Here is a 19,584-nt window from a genome sequence, read left to right as displayed (position 1 = left end):
AGGATCTTAGACCAGGAAAAATTTATATGATTGTGTAAATGTTTGTGGATCTTTTCCCCCAAGGTACTTCACAAATCAGAAACTCAGAGATTCTATGCCTTCTATTGCATCCAGTTTGCTATAAAATTTTGTGTGCTCTTAAGTGTAGGACTTTATTCCAAAATAATATCCACAACAATTTTAGGTGTTTATGTTTTTGCCTTTCAGATTTCAAGCTGGAGATTTTTTTAGGTCATATTATGAAAATGCTGCTGATTTTGTTCCTTATAATTATTTGTTCCCATGTCTCTATGAGCAAAGATCCCGGTAAGTTTAAAAAAAAAAGAGAGAGAAGAATTATTTTCACCAAGTTTTGTAAAGGTGTGGATGGTAGCTCAATTTCTTTTTGATGTCAACCTCTTTTTCTTTATAGATCATTTGTTTCTGGACCTTATTGCAGATATGATATGAGAGCTGTAATTTGTCCTCAATTTCAACCCCTTTTAGGTCTGTTGGGAGTTTGCATCTCTTAATATTAGATTCAGGCCTAGGAAATTTGGCATGTCTATTCCTAGCTCATTTGTGCCAAAACATTGTCTTATTTAAGTATCCAGATTCTGCTCCAGTTTAAACTGTTTGCTTATTGTAAAGAAAGAGCTTTTGCTCTTTAGAGATAGCTCCATTGCTGTCTACTGTCTGTCAGTAATCTTTGCCTGGTGGACAAGAAGTCAAAATACTGGTGTACCCTTCACTGCCCCTCCCACCTCTATGTGGTGAGTTCTCATACTGGCCACTTCATGTCCAAGGCCAGCTATATTGGCTTTCACCGCTTTCTCAAGGACTCTGACCTTGGAAGCAAGTCAAGACCTTCTGAAGGGAGAAACTAGACATTGTTCTGTAAACCTCTTCCTTTGCTATCTCACTATGCTTGATAAGCTTTTTAAAGAGAAGCAGTGCTTTTTGCTCACTGTTCCATGGTTCAGACATGATGTCGGCCCGTATCAGAACCTGAATCTATCTCATGTGCTAGTTGTCCACATTTCCTTTCTCCATGTGAGGTGTGGGGTTTATTCATGAATAGAAAGGTCACTTTCGGTCACAAGTCAAGCCATCCTGGACAGGGCTCCCTTGACAATCCTCATAGGGGTTCCAGCCTTCTCTTGGAAGACAATGTTAATTCACCCTCACTTATTTCTTCCCCTCAAGTCACTGCTGGCTATATGGTCATCCAAGGAGTCTCAAACTAGTTGAAAGTAGGTTCTTCAGAAGCTAGGAAAGAATATTATCCTCTGTGCCTTGGTCAGATTGCTGTCAAGGGAACAGAATCACATTGCAGGGGGTGCCTATGCTGGTTTCCTAGCAATTGTAGACAGGAAGAGGATGAAGTTATTTTAATTTGATTAGAATTTATCTGGTAACCACTTCAGCTCATCAGAATCTGAGTGAGGAAGGACTGTAGATATTTCCTAGTTGGATCCACTCATTTTAAAGGGGAGGAACCAGAGGCCCAAGTATGGTGAATAGTTTGACAGAGCAGGTGGAGTTAGCTGATAACAAAGTCAGGACTCCTGTTCTTTGTTCCATTTCACCCTATTTTCTTAAATCTGCACCATCAAATAGACCTTTCCTTCCCTTCCCCAGACAGTAAATGGATCTTCTACCAAAGTGGTGAGAACTCTGAATTCAAACCAGCAGATCACTAGTAAACAACATTTTGTGCTTAAACCCAGTGATTCCCTATCACATAAAAATCTAATTCTATATAGCTAACATTGAACCTGACATTGAATGAACCCTTAAAAATTCAATGAGTCCTATATCCCTATATCCATATATAAAAATTATGTTTTTAATAGGAACTAGAACCATAATCCCTTTCCTAGCTTAAGCCATTCTAGTTTCTATCAAGTTTTACTTACATAAGAAGATATCCACCAACAATAATGCCCATTCCTATGGTTCATCAAAAAATACTATAAAGAACTTTAAATTTGCCACAGTTTTGTGATTGTTAGGTATTTTTTAAACTTCATCAATTTAACACTTGGGAATACAAAACTACTATGTATATAAGTTAATCAGATCACTGTTGCCTTGCTAAAAGAGGAATTACAATGAAAAGGTATCATTCAGATTTCTCCATTCTAACAAATCCAAAGCAATGCAATTCTCGTTTAAAATTTTTATGCTCTTGATATAAAAGGAGATCAAATTCTGAAAGCAAAAAAGAGGGGGGGAATGAATCAGTCACTAAATGTATAAAAACCCAGGATTTTTTACTTCTCTAAATTTATCTAATTAATTCCATACAAAATTGATGCTTAATTGTGATGAGTTTAAATAAAAGGTTCTATGGAAGGAATCAGCTCAAGAACTAGATTTCTTTTCTTGGGAGAATGTGTAATTTCAGGTTATTATTTCCAGTTCATTGGAAAAGTATTAAAAATAGAAATGAAGGAAAGTAGGTTTTTCTACAAATGGTTGGCATTAAACAGGGTGGTAATTTCTAAAATTTTTGCTTTGTTTCTATGTTTCTGGGTTCGTAGGCCCTGAGTATGCAGATGTGGTGTTTCTGGTGGACAGCTCAGATCACCTGGGAACTAAGTCCTTCCCCTTTGTGAAAGCGTTCATCAACAAGATGATCAGCAGTCTGCCCATAGAGGCCCACAAGTACCGCGTGGCCCTGGCCCAGTACAGCGACCAGTTCCACAATGAGTTCCAGCTGAGCACCTTCAGGAGCAGGAACCCCATGCTGAACCACCTCAAGAAGAACTTCGGCTTCATGGGCGGCTCCCTGCGCATCGGCCACGCGCTCCGGGAGGCGCACAGGACCTACTTCTCTGCGCAGGCTGGCGGGAGGGACAAGAAGCAGTTTCCCCCAATTCTAGTGGTCCTGGCTTCCGCGGAATCTGAGGATGACGTGGAAGAGGCCTCCAAAGCCCTGCGGGAAGGTGGGGTGAGAATCGTGTCCGTGGGGCTGCAGGATGCTTCCGAGGAACAGCTGAAGGCCATGGCCACGGCTCAGTTTCATTTCAACCTCCGGTCGGTCAGGGACCTTGGCGCGTTTTCCCAAAACATGACACAGATCATCAAGGAAGCCACTCAGTACCGGGATGGAGCAGCGGATGATATTCTTGTGGAAGGTGGGTTTAGGGCACATGTATAGAAATGATTAAATGCTTTTGGAAAAATCAATACGGAGAGAGGATTGTAAGGACGAACACCTCTTCCCTCCAAAGCCTGGGCTTCTGTTGCTCTGTAGTCTTATTACTGGTTCATTTGAAAGGTAAATGTGTTCTTAAATCGTTGCCTGCTGAAACCACATAATGCAATCTCAGAATGCTAGGGCTAGAAACAACTTCAGGTAAGCCAAACCCCTGCTTCTGCTGAGAGAAGCTTGCAAGGGATCATTTAAGGTGACATGGCCCGGGCTGCAGTTGGATATTGGGTAGATCAGGCCCCTGGATTCCCCAGGCCCTTGGTCGTACAACTGTATACTGCCTCCCTTCTGCAGCTCTTCTCTGGCTGAGCTTCCCTGTGTTCTGTTCCAACTCCAACCTGCTGTCCAGGTCTGTCCTCTTGTATTAACAAGGATGATGGAGTGTTTATGAACCTCATTCAAGTGAGGGGCAAGAGAGAGCCAGTAAAAAACAATTTGCTCAAACTGTACGAGTGTCAGTAAGTAACATAGGAAACTGATATTATTGCCAGGTAGATCTGTTTGAATGAGACAGTAGAATTGTCTATTGATAATGGAGAATGCTTTTCTTGTTCATTCTAGGAAAACATGAATCCTCTTATTGAACTCTTCCCCAAATAAAATAATGCAAAGTGCAATTTTTAGTCCATTACAATACCTTAGGAATATCTGGACTCTACCTATTGATTTTAGTGGTATTTTAATTACGATCACAGTAGCAGCTGTTCACAGAGCGAATTTTATGTATGGGGCCGTATGCTAAGCACGTTATCACATGTGCTCTCTATCACAATTTCCTGAGATAAATGCTGTTTTCACAGATAAGGAAATTAAAGCTGGGAGTTGAGCTTTGATCCAGAATTTGAATCTAGGACCTTGTGATCTCAGCTTCATGATCCTTTTGTGCATGGCATTCTTTCTTTAAGGGTGTAGCCAGATTCTGGTAGATGTTCTCCGTGCCTTCTAATGCTGAGCAGGGATGCCAGACCTCCAGCTAAATTTGTGCCTGTTCTTTCTTTGTCCATACAGTTTGCCAAGGCCCATCTGTGGCTGACGTGGTGTTCCTGTTAGATGTGTCGGTCAATGGCAGCCAGGAGAACTTTGACTACCTCAAGGAATTCCTGGAAGAGAGTGTATCTGCTCTTGACATAAAGGAAAACTGCATGAGGGTTGGCCTGGTGACCTACAGCAATGAGACAAAGGTGATAAATTCACTCAGCAGGGGCATAAATAAGTCAGAGGTTCTCCAGAATATACAGAATCTCTCTCCCCGGGCTGGGAAGGCTCACACAGGAGCTGCCATCAGAAAGATCAGGAAGGAAGTGTTCAGCGCACGCAATGGCAGTCGGAAGAATCAGGGGGTGCCCCAGATCGCCGTGCTGGTGACCCACAGACCCTCAGAGGATAATGTGACCAAGGCGGCCGTTAACCTCCGGCGCGAGGGCGTGACCATCTTCACCATGGGCATCGAGGGAGCCAGTGACAGCCAGCTGGAAAAGATCGCCTCTCACCCCGCCGAGCAGCATGTGTCCAAACTGAAAACCTTCTCCGACCTGGCTGCTCACAACCAGACGTTTCTGAAGAAGCTGCGGAACCAGATCACGCACACTGTCTCTGTTTTCTCTGAACGCACGGAAACTCTCAAATCCGGTAAAGTCCTTAGCTGAGAGAAAGGTGATTCAGAGCCTTTCTCTTTTCTCCTGTCGCTCAGGTATCCTGAATAGAGGAGGGGTTGGCAGGGGGTGCTGTGGATAGGGAGAATAAGTTCCCGACTCCTTACCTTCGCTTACTCATACGAAGTGTAACCTGGGGGAGAAGGGAAGCCGTTGAGGTGCTGGGATGGGGAGGAGGGATTTCCTTTTTTACGTGGTCTCATGTGCAGCTTTACCAGGATTCTCTATGATTTCTAAACATCCCAGAATGCCATCCTTTGTTATTCGACTGCCTTTTACTTTTTCTTTTTTCTCCTTTGCCTCTCCCGTTCCCCTGCTCTTTCCTATACTGTTTTCTTTTTGAACTTTTCTCTCCTTTCCTCCCACCATCCTCGAATTCCAACTTGGAAAAGAAACCGGAAGCATGATTTGGTTTGAGGACAGAGTGGTTTGCTGTGAGGGGTATTCTGCTATCTGTGAGTTTGGAGAGACAGAGAGTGATGCATTTTAAATATTTCATATATACACGTGCATACTATGTAATTGATGTGTGCCTTTATATGTAGACATCAACAAATAGTTCTAGCATGTTTACTATCAAAGTGTTCTAGGCAAATAAGGCCACTGACAATACCTCTAGGTTTGTGAATTGGCTAGGAGTAGATGGGGAGTCCATAGTGTGTGTAAGTTTTCAAAAAAGAAAACTTGTTGGTCCACAATATCCCATTAAAGACCTCTGTTTCCCAGCATATCACTTGCCTGCTTGCTAAGGGGTTATTCACTAATGGGGAAAGTGACTTGTAAAAATCATCTTCAAGTTTTCTTTCTCATCTTTTATTGTATCCAGATTTGCTCTAATTCATGGCAGAGAACTATTCAAATAGTCTTAAACTGTCAGAAGCAATTCATTTGGCCCCAGTAATGCTATGATTTCCCTCCATTAGGCTAGCAGTATCTTTTATGCCTAGAAGCTGTTTTCCATTTTTCTGTCTGAAGACGCTTCCATTGTTCTGCTTCCCATCTATCCCCAGTCCTTCTTCACACTTGCCTCCGGGCCACAGCCAACTGTATGGTTCCATTTTAGGTTGTGTGGATACCGAAGAAGCAGACATTTACCTTCTCATCGATGGCTCTGGAAGCACCCAGGCCACAGACTTCCACGAAATGAAGACCTTCCTGTCCGAGGTGGTAGGGATGTTCAACATTGCTCCCCAAAAGGTGCGGGTTGGGGCTGTCCAGTACGCTGACAGCTGGGACTTGGAATTTGAGATCAATAAATACACTAACAAGCATGACTTGGGAAAGGCCATCGAGAACATCCGGCAGATGGGTGGGAACACAAATACAGGTGCAGCCCTGAATTTCACACTAGGGCTCTTGCAAAAAGCAAAGAAGCAGCGAGGAAACCGAGTGCCCTGTCATCTTGTTGTCTTGACCAATGGCATGTCCAAGGATAGCATCTTGGAGCCTGCGAACAGACTGAGAGAAGAGCTCATTCGTGTTTATGCCATTGGGGTCAAGGAGGCCAACCAAACACAGCTGCGAGAAATTGCAGGCGAGGAAAAGAGGGTATACTATGTGCATGACTTCGATGCTTTGAAAGACATAAGAAACCAAGTTGTTCAAGAAATCTGTGCTGAAGAAGGTAGGGGACATGGTGGCTTCGCCCTTTGATTTCAGCTCCTAAATTACCTTCCTGCAGTATGACATCCCAGGCTTAGAGAAACAGCATGAATTTCTAAGTCAAGGTTTGTTGACTTGTGTAGCTACATTTGTTCTCCAGAGAAAAACTAGGAGCCCATTATAATGTTGTTCTAATTAATATCAGAAGCATACAAAAGATGTTTGGAGGCGTTCTCCCTAGTAAATATCAGTTAGCCTCTTCCCACAAATCCCTGCTGGGATAGACCTATAATTAGACACCACAAATGATTTCTGATTTTGAATGAGTAGTTCGGGTTATTTAAATTTCTTTTTTTTTAATTTTTTTAAATTTTTTATAAACATATTTTTATTTTTATCCCCAGGGGTACAGATCTGTGAATTGCCAGGTCTACACACTTCACAGCACTCACCAAAGCACATACCCTCCCCAATGTCCATAACCCCACCCCCCTTCTCCCATCCCCCTTCCCCCCAGCAACCCTCAGTTTGTTTTGTGAGATTAAGAGTCACTTATGGTTTGTCTCCCTCCCAATCCTATCTTGTTTCATTTATTCTTCTCCTACCCCCTTAAGCCCCCATGTTGCATCACCACTTCCTCATATCAGGGAGATCATATGGTAGTTGTCTTTCTCCGCTTGACTTATTTCACTAACCATGATACGCTCTAGTTCCATACACGTTGTCGCAAATGACAAGATTTCATTTCTTTTTAATTGCTTTTTAATAAAACTTTTACAAAACCTTTTACAACTGTATCAGTAGTCTTCAGCCGGGGATGATTTTTGCCCCTTGGGGGATACTTGCAATATCTAGAGAAATTTTTGGTTGTCATAACTGAATGACAGACATAGTTTGAATGTTATGATGATGACATAGTTATGAATGACTATGAATGACAGTAGATGCTCCTGGCATTTAACAGGTAGAAGTCGGGATGCCGCTAAGTGTCCGTGCATTATAGGATATTGTAGGAATGCTCTCCACAGTAAAAATGATCCAGCCCACATTGTCAATAGTGCTCAAGTTAAGATATCATGAATCATATATTAATAACAAATAACAAATAGAGTAGTCTCACTTTTATTGCCTTCAGTGCTTTATTCACTTGCTAGCAATCCTTTCCAAGCTCACACTTAACTTCAATATAGAATTATTTGTCTTTTGGATTTTCTTGTTTACCCTTAACCTTTTTTACCTGAAGCTACCTTGAATAAGTGTCTTGCCTTCTCCCCTACAGCCTGCAAAGAGATGAAAGCAGACATCATGTTTCTGGTGGACAGTTCTGGCAGTATAGGACTTGAAAACTTCATCAAAATGAAAACATTTATGAAAAACCTGGTGAGCAAATCTCAGATTGGGGCAGATCGGGTACAAATCGGCGTAGTCCAGTTCAGCGACATCAATAAGGAGGAATTTCAGCTCAACAGATATATGTCCCAAAATGAAATTTCAGATGCAATAGACCGGATGACTCACATTGGAGAAACGACCTTGACTGGTAGTGCCCTGACCTTTGTGTCTCAGTACTTCAGCCCTGCTAAGGGGGCCCGGCCCAATGTCAGGAGGTTTCTCATCCTCATCACTGACGGTGAAGCTCAGGACATAGTCAAGGACCCAGCAGTAGCACTTCGACAAGAAGGCATAATTATCTACTCAGTGGGGGTATTTGGTTCCAATGTCACCCAGCTCGAGGAAATCAGCGGGAGGCCCGAGATGGTATTCTATGTTGAGAACTTTGATATTCTGCAGCACATTGAAGATGACCTTGTTTTTGGAATATGCAGCCCCCGGGAAGGTAGGTGTGGGTGTATGCACTAGCGGGATTATCCAAACGTATGCCCACATTAACCATTCTGTCTGGAATTAAGTGGACTGTTTGAACATTGCAAACTTTGTGTTTAGTTGAAGTTTTAATCCTAGTGGGTTTAGACCTACATATAAAAAATGCACCTTTCCTCAACAGAACTGTCGCATTTATACAGAACAATTTTGGTCTGCCTAGGTCATTTCTCGTTTGTAAACAGAGAGCAATAAGGCGATATCGTAGGTCTGGTTCCCTGGAAGCAGGAGCTGCGTCAGGGGTTCTTACAGAAGTGACTTGTTGAAGAGGCATTTTCAGAAGAGGTGTAAGGGATGCAGGATAGGGCACACGTTAAGCGCTAAGCAAAGAAGTGGTCTCAGCTAGAGTATAGCTTCAGCCCGATCCCCTTGGGAACCCTAAGCATGAATTATACCACAGAGTCTGCCCACCAGAAGACAAGGGGCCAGCCTCCTATAACCTGTGTCCTTGGGCCCCGTGTGAGGCAAGCGGTACAAAAGCATAACCGGGGCAAGGTGGCTCCCCTTTGACCTGACGTCCAACGTAGACATTTGTTTTACAATATTTGAAAATAAATACTTCCATAAACTGAGATGATGTTGTTATAAACACTGTGATATTAAATCCTATAAAAGAGGAGTATAGTATAGGAACTTGAACCATGGATGCCTCAAAGGAAGTAAATAGTATAGTCCCTGTCCTCCTTCCATGAAACCACAGAGTCATGCAAATGATGAAACAGGTTCAGTAGAGGGAAGGGATGGATTTGCACTGTGATACATGGGGTCTGATGACAGAAGCATTCCAGAAAATCTCTACAAAAGACATGGATCTTAATGGAGTTTTGAGGAAAGAGAGGAACCATAATTTTCAAGGAACAGTTCTATTCATTTTCCACTGGAAGTTTTGGTGATTGTAGTCTGCTGAATTGTGTTTCCTGATAATTCTACCCAGAACAAATCTGAACTCTTCAAAGTGTGCCAACACTGAGAATCCACACCCCCCACCCCCAGCCAGCTCAGTCCCTTGGGTAATCCAGGCAGGCTTCTGAGGGCAGCAAAAACCCAGAGAGATACAGTGTCTTCCTTTGTGGATCCAGCCTTTCTTTTCTTATTTTTTTTATTATGTTCAGTTAGCTCCTGTATAGCACAGAATTAGTCCTTGTTGCAGCGATCAGTGATTCGTTAGATAAGTATAACACCCAGGGTTCAGCACAGCACATGCCTTCCTCAATATCCATCACTGGCTTTTCTTGAGAATTCACTTTATGGCTATGTACAACGTGGCCTCTAGTCAGTGGGGTAAGTACATTGGTCCTAGAGTTTTTAACAGCCCTGCCATGTAGCAAGCAGGTGGCTGGCAGAGGAAGGAAATAGGGTGAGCCTCTAGGAGGGTGGCTACTCTGTTACCATTCCTTTTCTTTTAACCAATGAGTTAACTTTTGGAACATAACTTTCCAAGGCCCCTAGAGGGATTGTGCTACATATGGACTAAATCATTAACCAACTGACATTCCATTTCTCCAGAATGAATGAGTTGGAATTTGGAACTCTGTACTTTTAGATAGAATATGTTATACACACACGGATTAAGTATTAATGGGGTCTTCCCTGCTTTACTTTTTCATGCCATTGACCCAAAGTTTGAAAAGTGAACAGGCATGTCATGCCAGAACCACTGAGTTAGGCCAAGTGTGAATTGGACTTATTTCTAGGATAAGACCCAACAACAAAAGGAGCTAATGTTCAGGAAAGTTAGAAAGGGAGAGCATGTAACCTTGAAGAATGAGCTATCATAAAACTGTGAAAAAATATACAGTGTTGCCAAATTCATTTTCATGTGGTCATTTCCTGAAGGTTTATCTTAAGAATAAAATCTCAATGCTGGGCTTAAAAAAAAAGAAAAAAAAAAAACATGAATCTGTGTAAATGAAAACACATGTTGAAGAAACTATTTATACAGGAGAATTTTTGCAGAATGCTATTTTTTCCTTTTTAGTCCAAAGCATTTGAAGTGTTTATTCCTATGATCCTGTGACTACTTCCCCCTACAGTGTGCTTCATGTCTGCCTTGTCCTAAGTCTTACCTGACTATTTCTACATACTGGCAGCGTGAACGTATATGTTTTGTCCTGTTACCCAGGACATTCTCATGTACAGCTTGATCCCGTGCAGAGTACACCTTGGCAATGGAAAAAAACAGATGTGGGCAGAAGAGTCTCCCATGATCTCCAAAGCTAATCTTATGTGGTTTTCTTTTTTCCTCTTTTAGAATGCAAGCGGATTGAAGTTTTGGATGTTGTGTTTGTAATTGACAGCTCTGGAAGCATTGACCATGATGAATATAATATCATGAAAGACTTTATGGTTGACTTGGTGAAAAAAGCTGATGTTGGCAAGAATCAGGTCCGGTTTGGGGCACTGAAGTATGCTGATGACCCAGAGGTGCTGTTTTATCTGGGTGACCTTGGCACAAAATGGGAGGTGATTTCGGTGCTTCAGAAGGACCAGCCCATGGGGGGCAACACTTACACCGCCGAGGCCTTAGGCTTCTCAGACCACATGTTCACTGAAGCCAGGGGCAGCCGTCTGCAGAAAGGGGTCCCCCAAGTCCTCATTGTGATCACTGATGGGGAATCCCATGATGCAGATAAGCTCAATGCCACAGCCAAGGCCTTGAGGGACAAAGGCATTCTTGTCCTGGCCGTGGGGATTGCTGGTGCCAATCCTGTGGAGCTGCTAGCCATGGCAGGATCGAGTGACAAGTACTTTTTTGTGGAGACGTTTGGAGGCCTGAAGGGAATATTTTCAGATGTGTCTGCCAGTGTATGTAACTCTTCGAAAGTAGGTAAGTTTTGTCCATGAAACTTGTCTTAATTATCAGCAGAGGTACACGTGAGGGAGAAACCAAAACAATAGCTGGTCAGAGCAGGTTCTCCCGAGAGGAAATGGAGAAGCACCCATGGTCCTAGAACTTCCCACTGTTAGAGAATCTCAGGGTGGGGAGGATCTCAAGGACATTTTGGGGAGGAGGACATTTGGCCTCCTCCCCAAAGAGGAATACCTCGTACAGCTTTGCTGCTCATTGCCTAAACTCTTCTAATCATGGGGGATTCACCATTTTTGAGCAGGCTTTGTTTCTCAGAACACAAAGTTGTTTACCTACCCTTTCCACTCACTAATTCTTCCTCCTGCTTTTCATACAAGAAATCCAATTCCACTTCTTGCTAAGAAACAGCAGTCATTGCCTGAAGCCTTCTCTCCTACCCGCTGGAAGATCCCAGTCCCTTTGCTTATTGTCAACAGAAGCTTGTTTAAAACATGGAGCCCAATACAAAACACACTTTGAGACTGATGTTTCTAGAGCAGAGCACAGTGGACTTCCTTTGCCCGATGTTTCTGGTTCATGGCTAGGGATTACATTGCCACATTTATGTGTATATGTGGTCATTCATTCACTTATTCAGCTGCCACTCTACACCTTTTTTTTTGTTTTGTTTTTTTTTGTTTTTTTTTTCCAATTTATTTATTTTCAGAAAAACAGTATTCATTATTTTTTCACCACACCCAGTGATCCATGCAAGCTGTGCCCTCTATAATACCCATCACCTGGTACCCCAACTTCCCACCCCCCCGCCACTTCAAACCACTCAGATTGTTTTTCAGAGTCCATAGTCTCTCATGGTTCATCTCCCCTTCCAATTTACCCAAAAGCACATACCCTCCCCAATGTCCATAACTCTACCCCCCTTCTCCCAACCCCCCTCCCCCAGCAACCCACAGTTTGTTTCGTGAGATTAAGAGTCACTTATGGTTTGTCTCCCTCCCTATCCCATCGTGTTTCATGGATTCTTCTCCTACCCACTTAAGCCCCCATGTTGCATCACCACTCCCTCATATCAGGGAGATCATATGATATTTGTCTTTCTCCGCTTGACTTATTTCGCTAAGCATGATACGCTCTAGTTCCATCCATGTTGTCGCAAATGGCAAGATTTCGTTTCTTTTGATGGCTGCATAGTATTCCATTGTGTATATATACCACTTCTTCTTGATCCATTCATCTGTTGATGGACATCTAGGTTCTTTCCATAGTTTGGCTATTGTGGATATTGCTGCTATAAACATTCGGGTGCACGTGCCCCTTTGGATCACTACGTTTGTATCTTTAGGGTAAATTCCCAGTAGTGCAATTGCTGGGTCATAGGGCAGTTCTATTTTCAACATTTTGAGGAACCTCCATGCTGTCTTCCAGAGCGGTTGCACCAGCTTGCATTCCCACCAACAGTGTAGGAGGGTTCCCCTTTCTCCGCATCCTCGCCAGCATCTGTCATTTCCTGACTTGTTGATTTTAGCCATTCTGACTGGTGTGAGGTGGTATCTCATTGTGGTTTTGATTTGTATTTCCCTGATGCCGAGTGATATGGAGCACTTTTTCATGTGTCTGTTGGCCATCTGGATGTCTTCTTTGCAGAAACATCTGTTCATGTCCTCTGCCCATTTCTTGATTGGATTATTTGTTCTTTGGGTGTTGAGTTTGTTAAGTTCTTTATAGATTTTGGTCACTAGTCCTTTATCTGATATGTCGTTTGCAAATATCTTCTCCCATTCTGTCAGTTGTCTTTTGGTTTTGTTAACTGTTTCCTTTGCTGTGCAAAAGCTTTTGATTTTGATGAAATCCCAAAAGTTCATTTTTGCCTTTGCTTCCCTTGCCTTTGGCGATGTTCCTAGGAAGATGTTGCTGCGGCTGAGGTCGAAGAGGTTGCTGCCTGTGTTCTCCTCAAGGATTTTGATGGATTCCTTTCTCACATTGAGGTCCTTAATCCATTTTGAATCTATTTTTGTGTGTGGTGTAAGGAAATGGTCCAATTTCATTTTTCTGCACGTGGCTGTCCAATTTTCCCAACACCATTTATTGAAGAGGCTGTCTTTTTTCCATTGGACATTCTTTCCTGCTTTGTCGAAGATTAGTTGACCATAGAGTTGAGGGTCTATTTCTGGGCTCTCTATTCTGTTCCATTGGTCTATGTGTCTGTTTTTGTGCCAGTACCATGCGGTCTTGATGATGACAGCTTTGTAATAAAGCTTGAAGTCCGGAATTGTGATGCCACCAACTTTGGCTTTGTTTTTCAATATCCCTTTGGCTATTCGAGGTCTTTTCTGGTTCCATATAAATTTTAGAATTATTTGTTCCATTTCTTTGAAAAAGATGGATGGTACTTTGATAGGAATTGCATTAAATGTGTAGATTGCTTTAGGCAGCATAGACATTTTCACAATATTTATTCTTCCAATCCAGGAGCATGGAACATTTTTCCATTTCTTTGTGTCTTCCTCAATTTCTTTCATGAGTACTTTATAGTTTTCTGAGTATAGATTCTGTGCCTCTTTGGTTAGGTTTATTCCTAGGTATCTTATGGTTTGGGGTGCAATTGTAAATGGGATTGACTCCTTAATTTCTCTTTCTTCTGTCTTGTTGTTGGTGTAGAGAAATGCAACTGATTTCTGTGCATTGATCTTATATCCTGACACTTTACTGAATTCCTGTACAAGTTCTAGCAGTTTTGGAGTGGAGTCTTTTGGGTTTTCCACATAGAGTATCATATCATCTGCGAAGAGTGATAATTTGACTTCTTCTTTGCCGATTTGGATGCCTTTAATTTCCTTTTGTTGTCTGATTGCTGAGGCTAGGACTTCTAGTACTATGTTGAATAGCAGTGGTGATAATGGACATCCCTGCCGTGTTCCTGACCTTAGTGGAAAAGCTTTCAGTTTTTCTCCATTGAGAATGATATTCGCGGTGGGTTTTTCATAGATGGCTTTGATGATATTGAGGTATGTGCCCTCTATCCCTACACTTTGAAGAGTTTTGATCAGGAAGGGATGCTGTACTTTGTCAAATGCTTTTTCAGCATCTATTGAGAGTATCATATGGTTCTTGTTCTTTCTTTTATTGATGTGTTGTATCACATTGACTGATTTGCGGATGTTGAACCAACCTTGCAGCCCTGGGATAAATCCCACTTGGTCGTGGTGAATAATCCTTTTAATGTACTGTTGAATCCTATTGGCTAGTATTTTGGTGAGAATTTTTGCATCTGTGTTCATCAAGGATATTGGTCTATAGCTCTCTTTTTTGATGGGATCCTTGTCTGGTTTTGGGATCAAGGTGATGCTGGCCTCATAAAATGAGTTTGGGAGTTTTCCTTCCATTTCTATTTTTTGGAACAGTTTCAGGAGAATAGGAATTAGTTCTTCTTTAAATGTTTGGTAGAATTCCCCCGGGAAGCCATCTGGCCCTGGGCTTTTGTTTGTTTGGAGATTTTTAATGACTGTTTCAATCTCCTTACTGGTTATGGGTCTGTTCAGGCTTTCTATTTCTTCCTGGTTCAATTTTGGTAGTTTATATGTTTCTAGGAATGCATCCATTTCTTCCAGATTGTCAAATTTGTTGGCGTAGAGTTGCTCATAGTATGTTCTTATAATAGTTTGTATTTCTTTGGTGTTAGTTGTGATCTCTCCTCTTTCATTCATGATTTTATTTATTTGGGTCCTTTCTCTTTTCTTTTTGATAAGTCAGCTCCTAGTTTGGTTGATTTGTTCTATTGTTTTTTTGGTTTCTATTTCATTGATTTCTGCTCTGATCTTAATGATTTCTCTTCTCCTGCTGGGCTTAGGGTTTCTTTCTTGTTCTTTCTCCAGCTCCTTTAGGTGTAGGGTTAGGTTGTGTACCTGAGACCTTTCTTGTTTCTTGAGAAAAGCTTGTACGGCTATATATTTTCCTCTCAGGACTGCCTTTGTTGTGTCCCACAGATTTTGAACCGTTGTATTTTCATTATCATTTGTTTCCATGATTCTTTTCAGTTCTTCTTTAATTTCCCGGTTGACCCATTCATTCTTTAGAAGGATGCTGTTTAGTCTCCATGTATTTGTGTTCTTTCCAAACTTCCTCTTGTGGTTGAGTTCTAGCTTCAGAGCATTGTGGTCTGAGAATATGCAGGGAATGATCCCAATCTTTTGATACTGGTTGCGTCCTGATTTAGGACCGAGGATGTGATCTATTCTGGAGAATGTTCCATGTGCACTAGAGAAGAATGTGTATTCTGTTGCTTTGGGATGAAATGTTCTGAATATATCTGTGATGTCCATCTCATCCAGTGTATCATTTAAGGCCTTTATTTCCCTGTTGATCTTTTGCTTGGATGATCTGTCCATTTCAGTGAGGGGAGTGTTAAAGTCCCCTACTATTATTGTATTATTGTTGATGTGTTTCTTTGATTTTGTTATTAATTGGTTTATATAGTTTGCTGCACCCACGTTGGGGGCATAGATATTTAAAATTGTTAGATCTTCTTGTTGGACAGACCCTTTGAGTATGATATAGTGTCCTTCCTCATCTCTTATTATCGTTTTTGGCTTAAAATCTAATTGATCTGATATAAGGATTGCCACTCCTGCTTTTTTCTGATGTCCATTAGCATGGTAAATTCTTTTCCACCCCCTCACTTTAAGTCTGGAGGTGTCTTCGGGTTTAAAATGAGTTTCTTGGAGGCAACATATAGATGGGTTTTGTTTTTTTATCCATTCTGATACCCTGTGTCTTTTGATTGGGGCATTTAGCCCATTAATATTCAGGGTAACTATTGAGAGATATGATTTTAGTGCCATCGTATTGCCTGTAAGGTGACTGTTACTGTATATTGTCTCTGTTCCTTTCTGATCTACCACTTGTAGGCTCTCTCTTTGCTTAGAGGACCCCTTTCAGTATTTCCTGTAGAGCTGGTTTGGTGTTTGCAAATTCTTTCAGTTTTTGTTTGTCCTGGAAGCTTTTAATCTCTCCTTCTATTTTCAATGATAGCCTAGCTGGATATAGTATTCTTGGCTGCATGTTTTTCTCGTTTAGTGCTCTGAAAATATCATGCCAGCTCTTTCTGGCCTGCCAGGTCTCTGTGGATAAGTCAGCTGCCAATCGAATACTTTTACCATTGTATGTTACAGACTTCTTTTCCCGGGCTGCTTTCAGGATTTTCTCTTTGTCACTAAGGCTTGTAAATTTTACTATTAGGTGACAGGGTGTGGGCCTATTCTTATTGATTTTGAGGGGCGTTCTCTGAACCTCCTGAATTTTGATGCTTGTTCCCTTTGCTATATTGGGGAAATTCTCCCCAATAATTCTCTCCAGTATACCTTCTGCTCCCCTCTCTCTTTCTTCTTCTTCTGGAATCCCAATTATTCTAATGTTGTTTCGTTTTATGGTGTCACTTATCTCTCGAATTCTCCCCTCATGGTCCAGTAGCTGTTTGTCCCTCTTTTGCTCAGCTTCTTTATTCTCTGTCATTTGGTCTTCTATATCGCTAATTCTTTCTTCTGCCTTATTTATCCTAGCAGTGAGAGCCTCCATTTTTGATTGAACTTCATTAATAGCTTTTTTGATTTCAACTTGGTTAGATTTTAGTTCTTTTATTTCTCCAGAAAGGGCTTTTATATCTCTGGAGAGGGTTTCTCTAATATCTTCCATGCCTTTTTCAAGCCCGGCTATAACCTTGAGAATTGTCATTTTGAACTCTAGATCTGACATATTACCAATGTCTGTATTGATTAGGTCCCTAGCCTTCGGTACTGCCTCTTGTTCTTTTTTTTGTTGTGAATTTTTCCGCCTTGTCATTTTGTCCAGCTAAGAGTATATGAAGGAGCAAGTAAAATACTAAAAGGGTGGCAACAATCCCAGGAAAATATGCTTTAACCAAATCAGAAGAGATCCCAAATCGTGAGGGGGGATTTCTCCCCTCTCACGATTGAGTGAGGGATCTCCTCTGATTGGGATCTCCTTTGATTGGGATCTCCCAATCTCTTCTGATTGGGATCTCCCAATCTCTTCTGATTGGGATCTCCCAATCTCTTCTGATTGGGATCTCTTCTGATTTGGGGATAAAAAGAGGTTCAAAAAGAAAGAAAGAAAAAAAAGAAAAAAAGAATTAAAAAAAGAGATTGAATTAAAAATTCAATCAAGAATTTAAAAAAGAATAAAGAAAAAAAAAGATTGAAGAGATTAAGATCTCTTCTGATTTGGGGATAAAAAGAGGTTCAAAAATAAAGAAAGAAAAATAAGAAAAATAAAGAATTAAAAAAAGAAAATGAATAAAGAAAAGTATAAAAAAGAAAAATATATATATATATTAAATAATCTAGTTAAAAAACGTTAAAAAAGAAAAGGGTAAAAGTTATAAAAAATTTTAGCAGAAGAAGAGAAAAAAAAATGAAAAAGAAAAAAATTAAATTAACTGCAAGACTAAAAAATCACAGGCAGAAAGCCATGAGTTCCGTGGTTTGTCTTCTCCTCCTCTGGAATTCTGCTGCTCTCTCCTTGGTATTGAAACTGCACTCCCTGGTAGGTGAACTTGGTCTTGCCTGGATTTCTTGTTGATCTTCTGGGGGAGGGGCCTGGTGTAGTGATTCTCAAGTGTCTTTGCCCCAGGCGGAATTACACCGCCCTTACCAGGGGCCCGGCTGAGTGATCTGCTCGGCTTTGCTTTCAGGAGCTTTTGTTCCCTGAGCGCTTTCCGTAGAGTTCCGGAGGATGGGAATACAAATGGCGGCCTCCTGGTCTCCGGCCCGGAGGAGCCGAGAGCCCGGGGCCCCGCTCCACAGTGCGCCCTCAGCGAACAGCTCCTAGTAACTCGCGTCTGCCTAACCTCCGGCGGCGCTCCGAGCTCACCGAGCTTGCGACCAGTTCAAGGCAACTCCGAGCTGCGAGCTTACTGTCGGCTCTGCGAGCTTCTGTGACCCCGCGGGACCTGAGGTCACGCCGACCCCGCGTGGGCTTCGCCCCGGTTTAGCCTCCGGAGCTATGTCCCTCAGCGGAACAGACTTTTAAAAGTCCTGATTTTGTGCTCCGTTGCTCCGCCGCTTGCCGGGAGCCGGCCCCTCCCCCCGGGGTCTATCTTCCCGTCGCTTTGGATTCACTTCTCCGCCAGTCCTACCTTTCAGAAAGTGGTTATTTTTCTGTTTCTAGAATTGCTGTTCTTCTTCTCTTCGATCTGCCGATGGATTTGCAGGTGTTTGCAATCTTTAGATGAGCTCCCTAGCTGATCTCCTGCTAGCTGTAGTCTCAGCCTGCTACTTCTCCGCCATCTTGACTCCTCCCCCCTACACCTTTGTTTTTAAAGGAACACTATGGTCTATTAAAAAAAAAATTCCTGAAAAAAAAAATTGTGGGGCATCTGGGTGGCTCAGTAAGTATCTGCCTTGGCTCAGGTCATGATCTCAGGGTCCTGGGAGCAAACCCCACATCCAGCTGTCTGCTCAGCAGGGAGCCTGCCTTCTCCCTCTCCCTCTGCCTGCTGTTCTGCCTGCTTGTGCTTTTTATCTGTCAAATAAATAAAATCTTTTTTTAAAAATTCCTTTTTATTTCTTATTTAAGGTGTTTTATTAAAAATACTAAGTATTATTAGATGAATTGCTATTAATCCAGGTTTCCAAGATCTTGAGCATAGTCCCTTTTAAAAATTATTTGACTCTTTTGGATTTCCTATGCCTTGCCTCCTTAGAAGACCCTAATCTAACCCTATCTATTTCTTGCATAAAACTAATGAAATCTGTCTGGGTCTTTCTTAAAACTGGGAGAACTCTTAGCTTCTGTTGGCTACTGCCTAAAATTTGATTTGTCCTTTTAAGCCTACTGCAGAAGTTGACCTTGAATTTTTGTATTAAAAGGTCTCCCTTGGTGAACCATGAGAGACTGTGGACTCTGAGAAACACACTGAGGGTTTTGGAGGGGGGGGGTGGGGCATTGGGTGAGCCTGGTGGTGGGTATTAAAGAGGGCTCCTATTGCATGGAGCACTGGGTGTGGTGCATAAACAATGAATCTTGGAACACTGAAAAAATAAAGTTAAAAAATATAAAGATCTCCTTGGGTGTGCTTTAAAAAAAAAAAAACTGCTTTATCTCTCTTATTTGAAACAGGAATTTAATGAGTTAACTGGTTCCTAAGGGATCTATTTATCATATTTCTCTTTATCTCTTCCCTGCTTATCTTGACTGCAGGAATCTCGAATACCTTTAATCTTAGGCTAACTAGAATTAACTAAGTTAAGTCAGTGGTGAAATCTCTGGGGGAATTCAAGGAAATTATAATGTTTACCAGAAGGCTAAGGGAATACACAGGAGCAAGTTCCAAGCATAACTCATTCATTGGCAGTGGTCTTTTCATATTCTTTTTGTTTTGTATTTGTTGTATTAATAAAAAGGAAGCCTCTCTAAACTATATTGCA

The 19,584-nt window shown here is 41.7% G+C and overlaps 1 protein-coding gene across 1 annotated transcript in view; it reads left to right on the top strand.

Moving 5' to 3' along the window:
* The first annotated feature begins 239 nt into the window (after nucleotides 1-239).
* COL6A6 (collagen type VI alpha 6 chain) overlaps nucleotides 240-19,584 on the top strand; it is a 117,004-nt gene continuing 97,659 nt past the window's right edge. The window contains exons 1-6 of the mRNA XM_044252401.1: nucleotides 240-306; nucleotides 2,526-3,122; nucleotides 4,208-4,828; nucleotides 5,915-6,475; nucleotides 7,733-8,290; nucleotides 10,586-11,161. Of these exons, the coding sequence (XP_044108336.1) occupies nucleotides 240-306; nucleotides 2,526-3,122; nucleotides 4,208-4,828; nucleotides 5,915-6,475; nucleotides 7,733-8,290; nucleotides 10,586-11,161 (2,980 nt within the window). The remainder of the gene's footprint in view (nucleotides 307-2,525; nucleotides 3,123-4,207; nucleotides 4,829-5,914; nucleotides 6,476-7,732; nucleotides 8,291-10,585; nucleotides 11,162-19,584) is intronic.

Source organism: Neovison vison, chromosome 6 (assembly GCF_020171115.1).
Source record: "Neovison vison isolate M4711 chromosome 6, ASM_NN_V1, whole genome shotgun sequence".
Classification (NCBI taxonomy): Eukaryota; Metazoa; Chordata; class Mammalia; order Carnivora; family Mustelidae; genus Neogale; species Neogale vison.
Note: the sequence above shows the minus strand (reverse complement) of the source record. Positions and strands in the feature narration are given on the sequence as shown.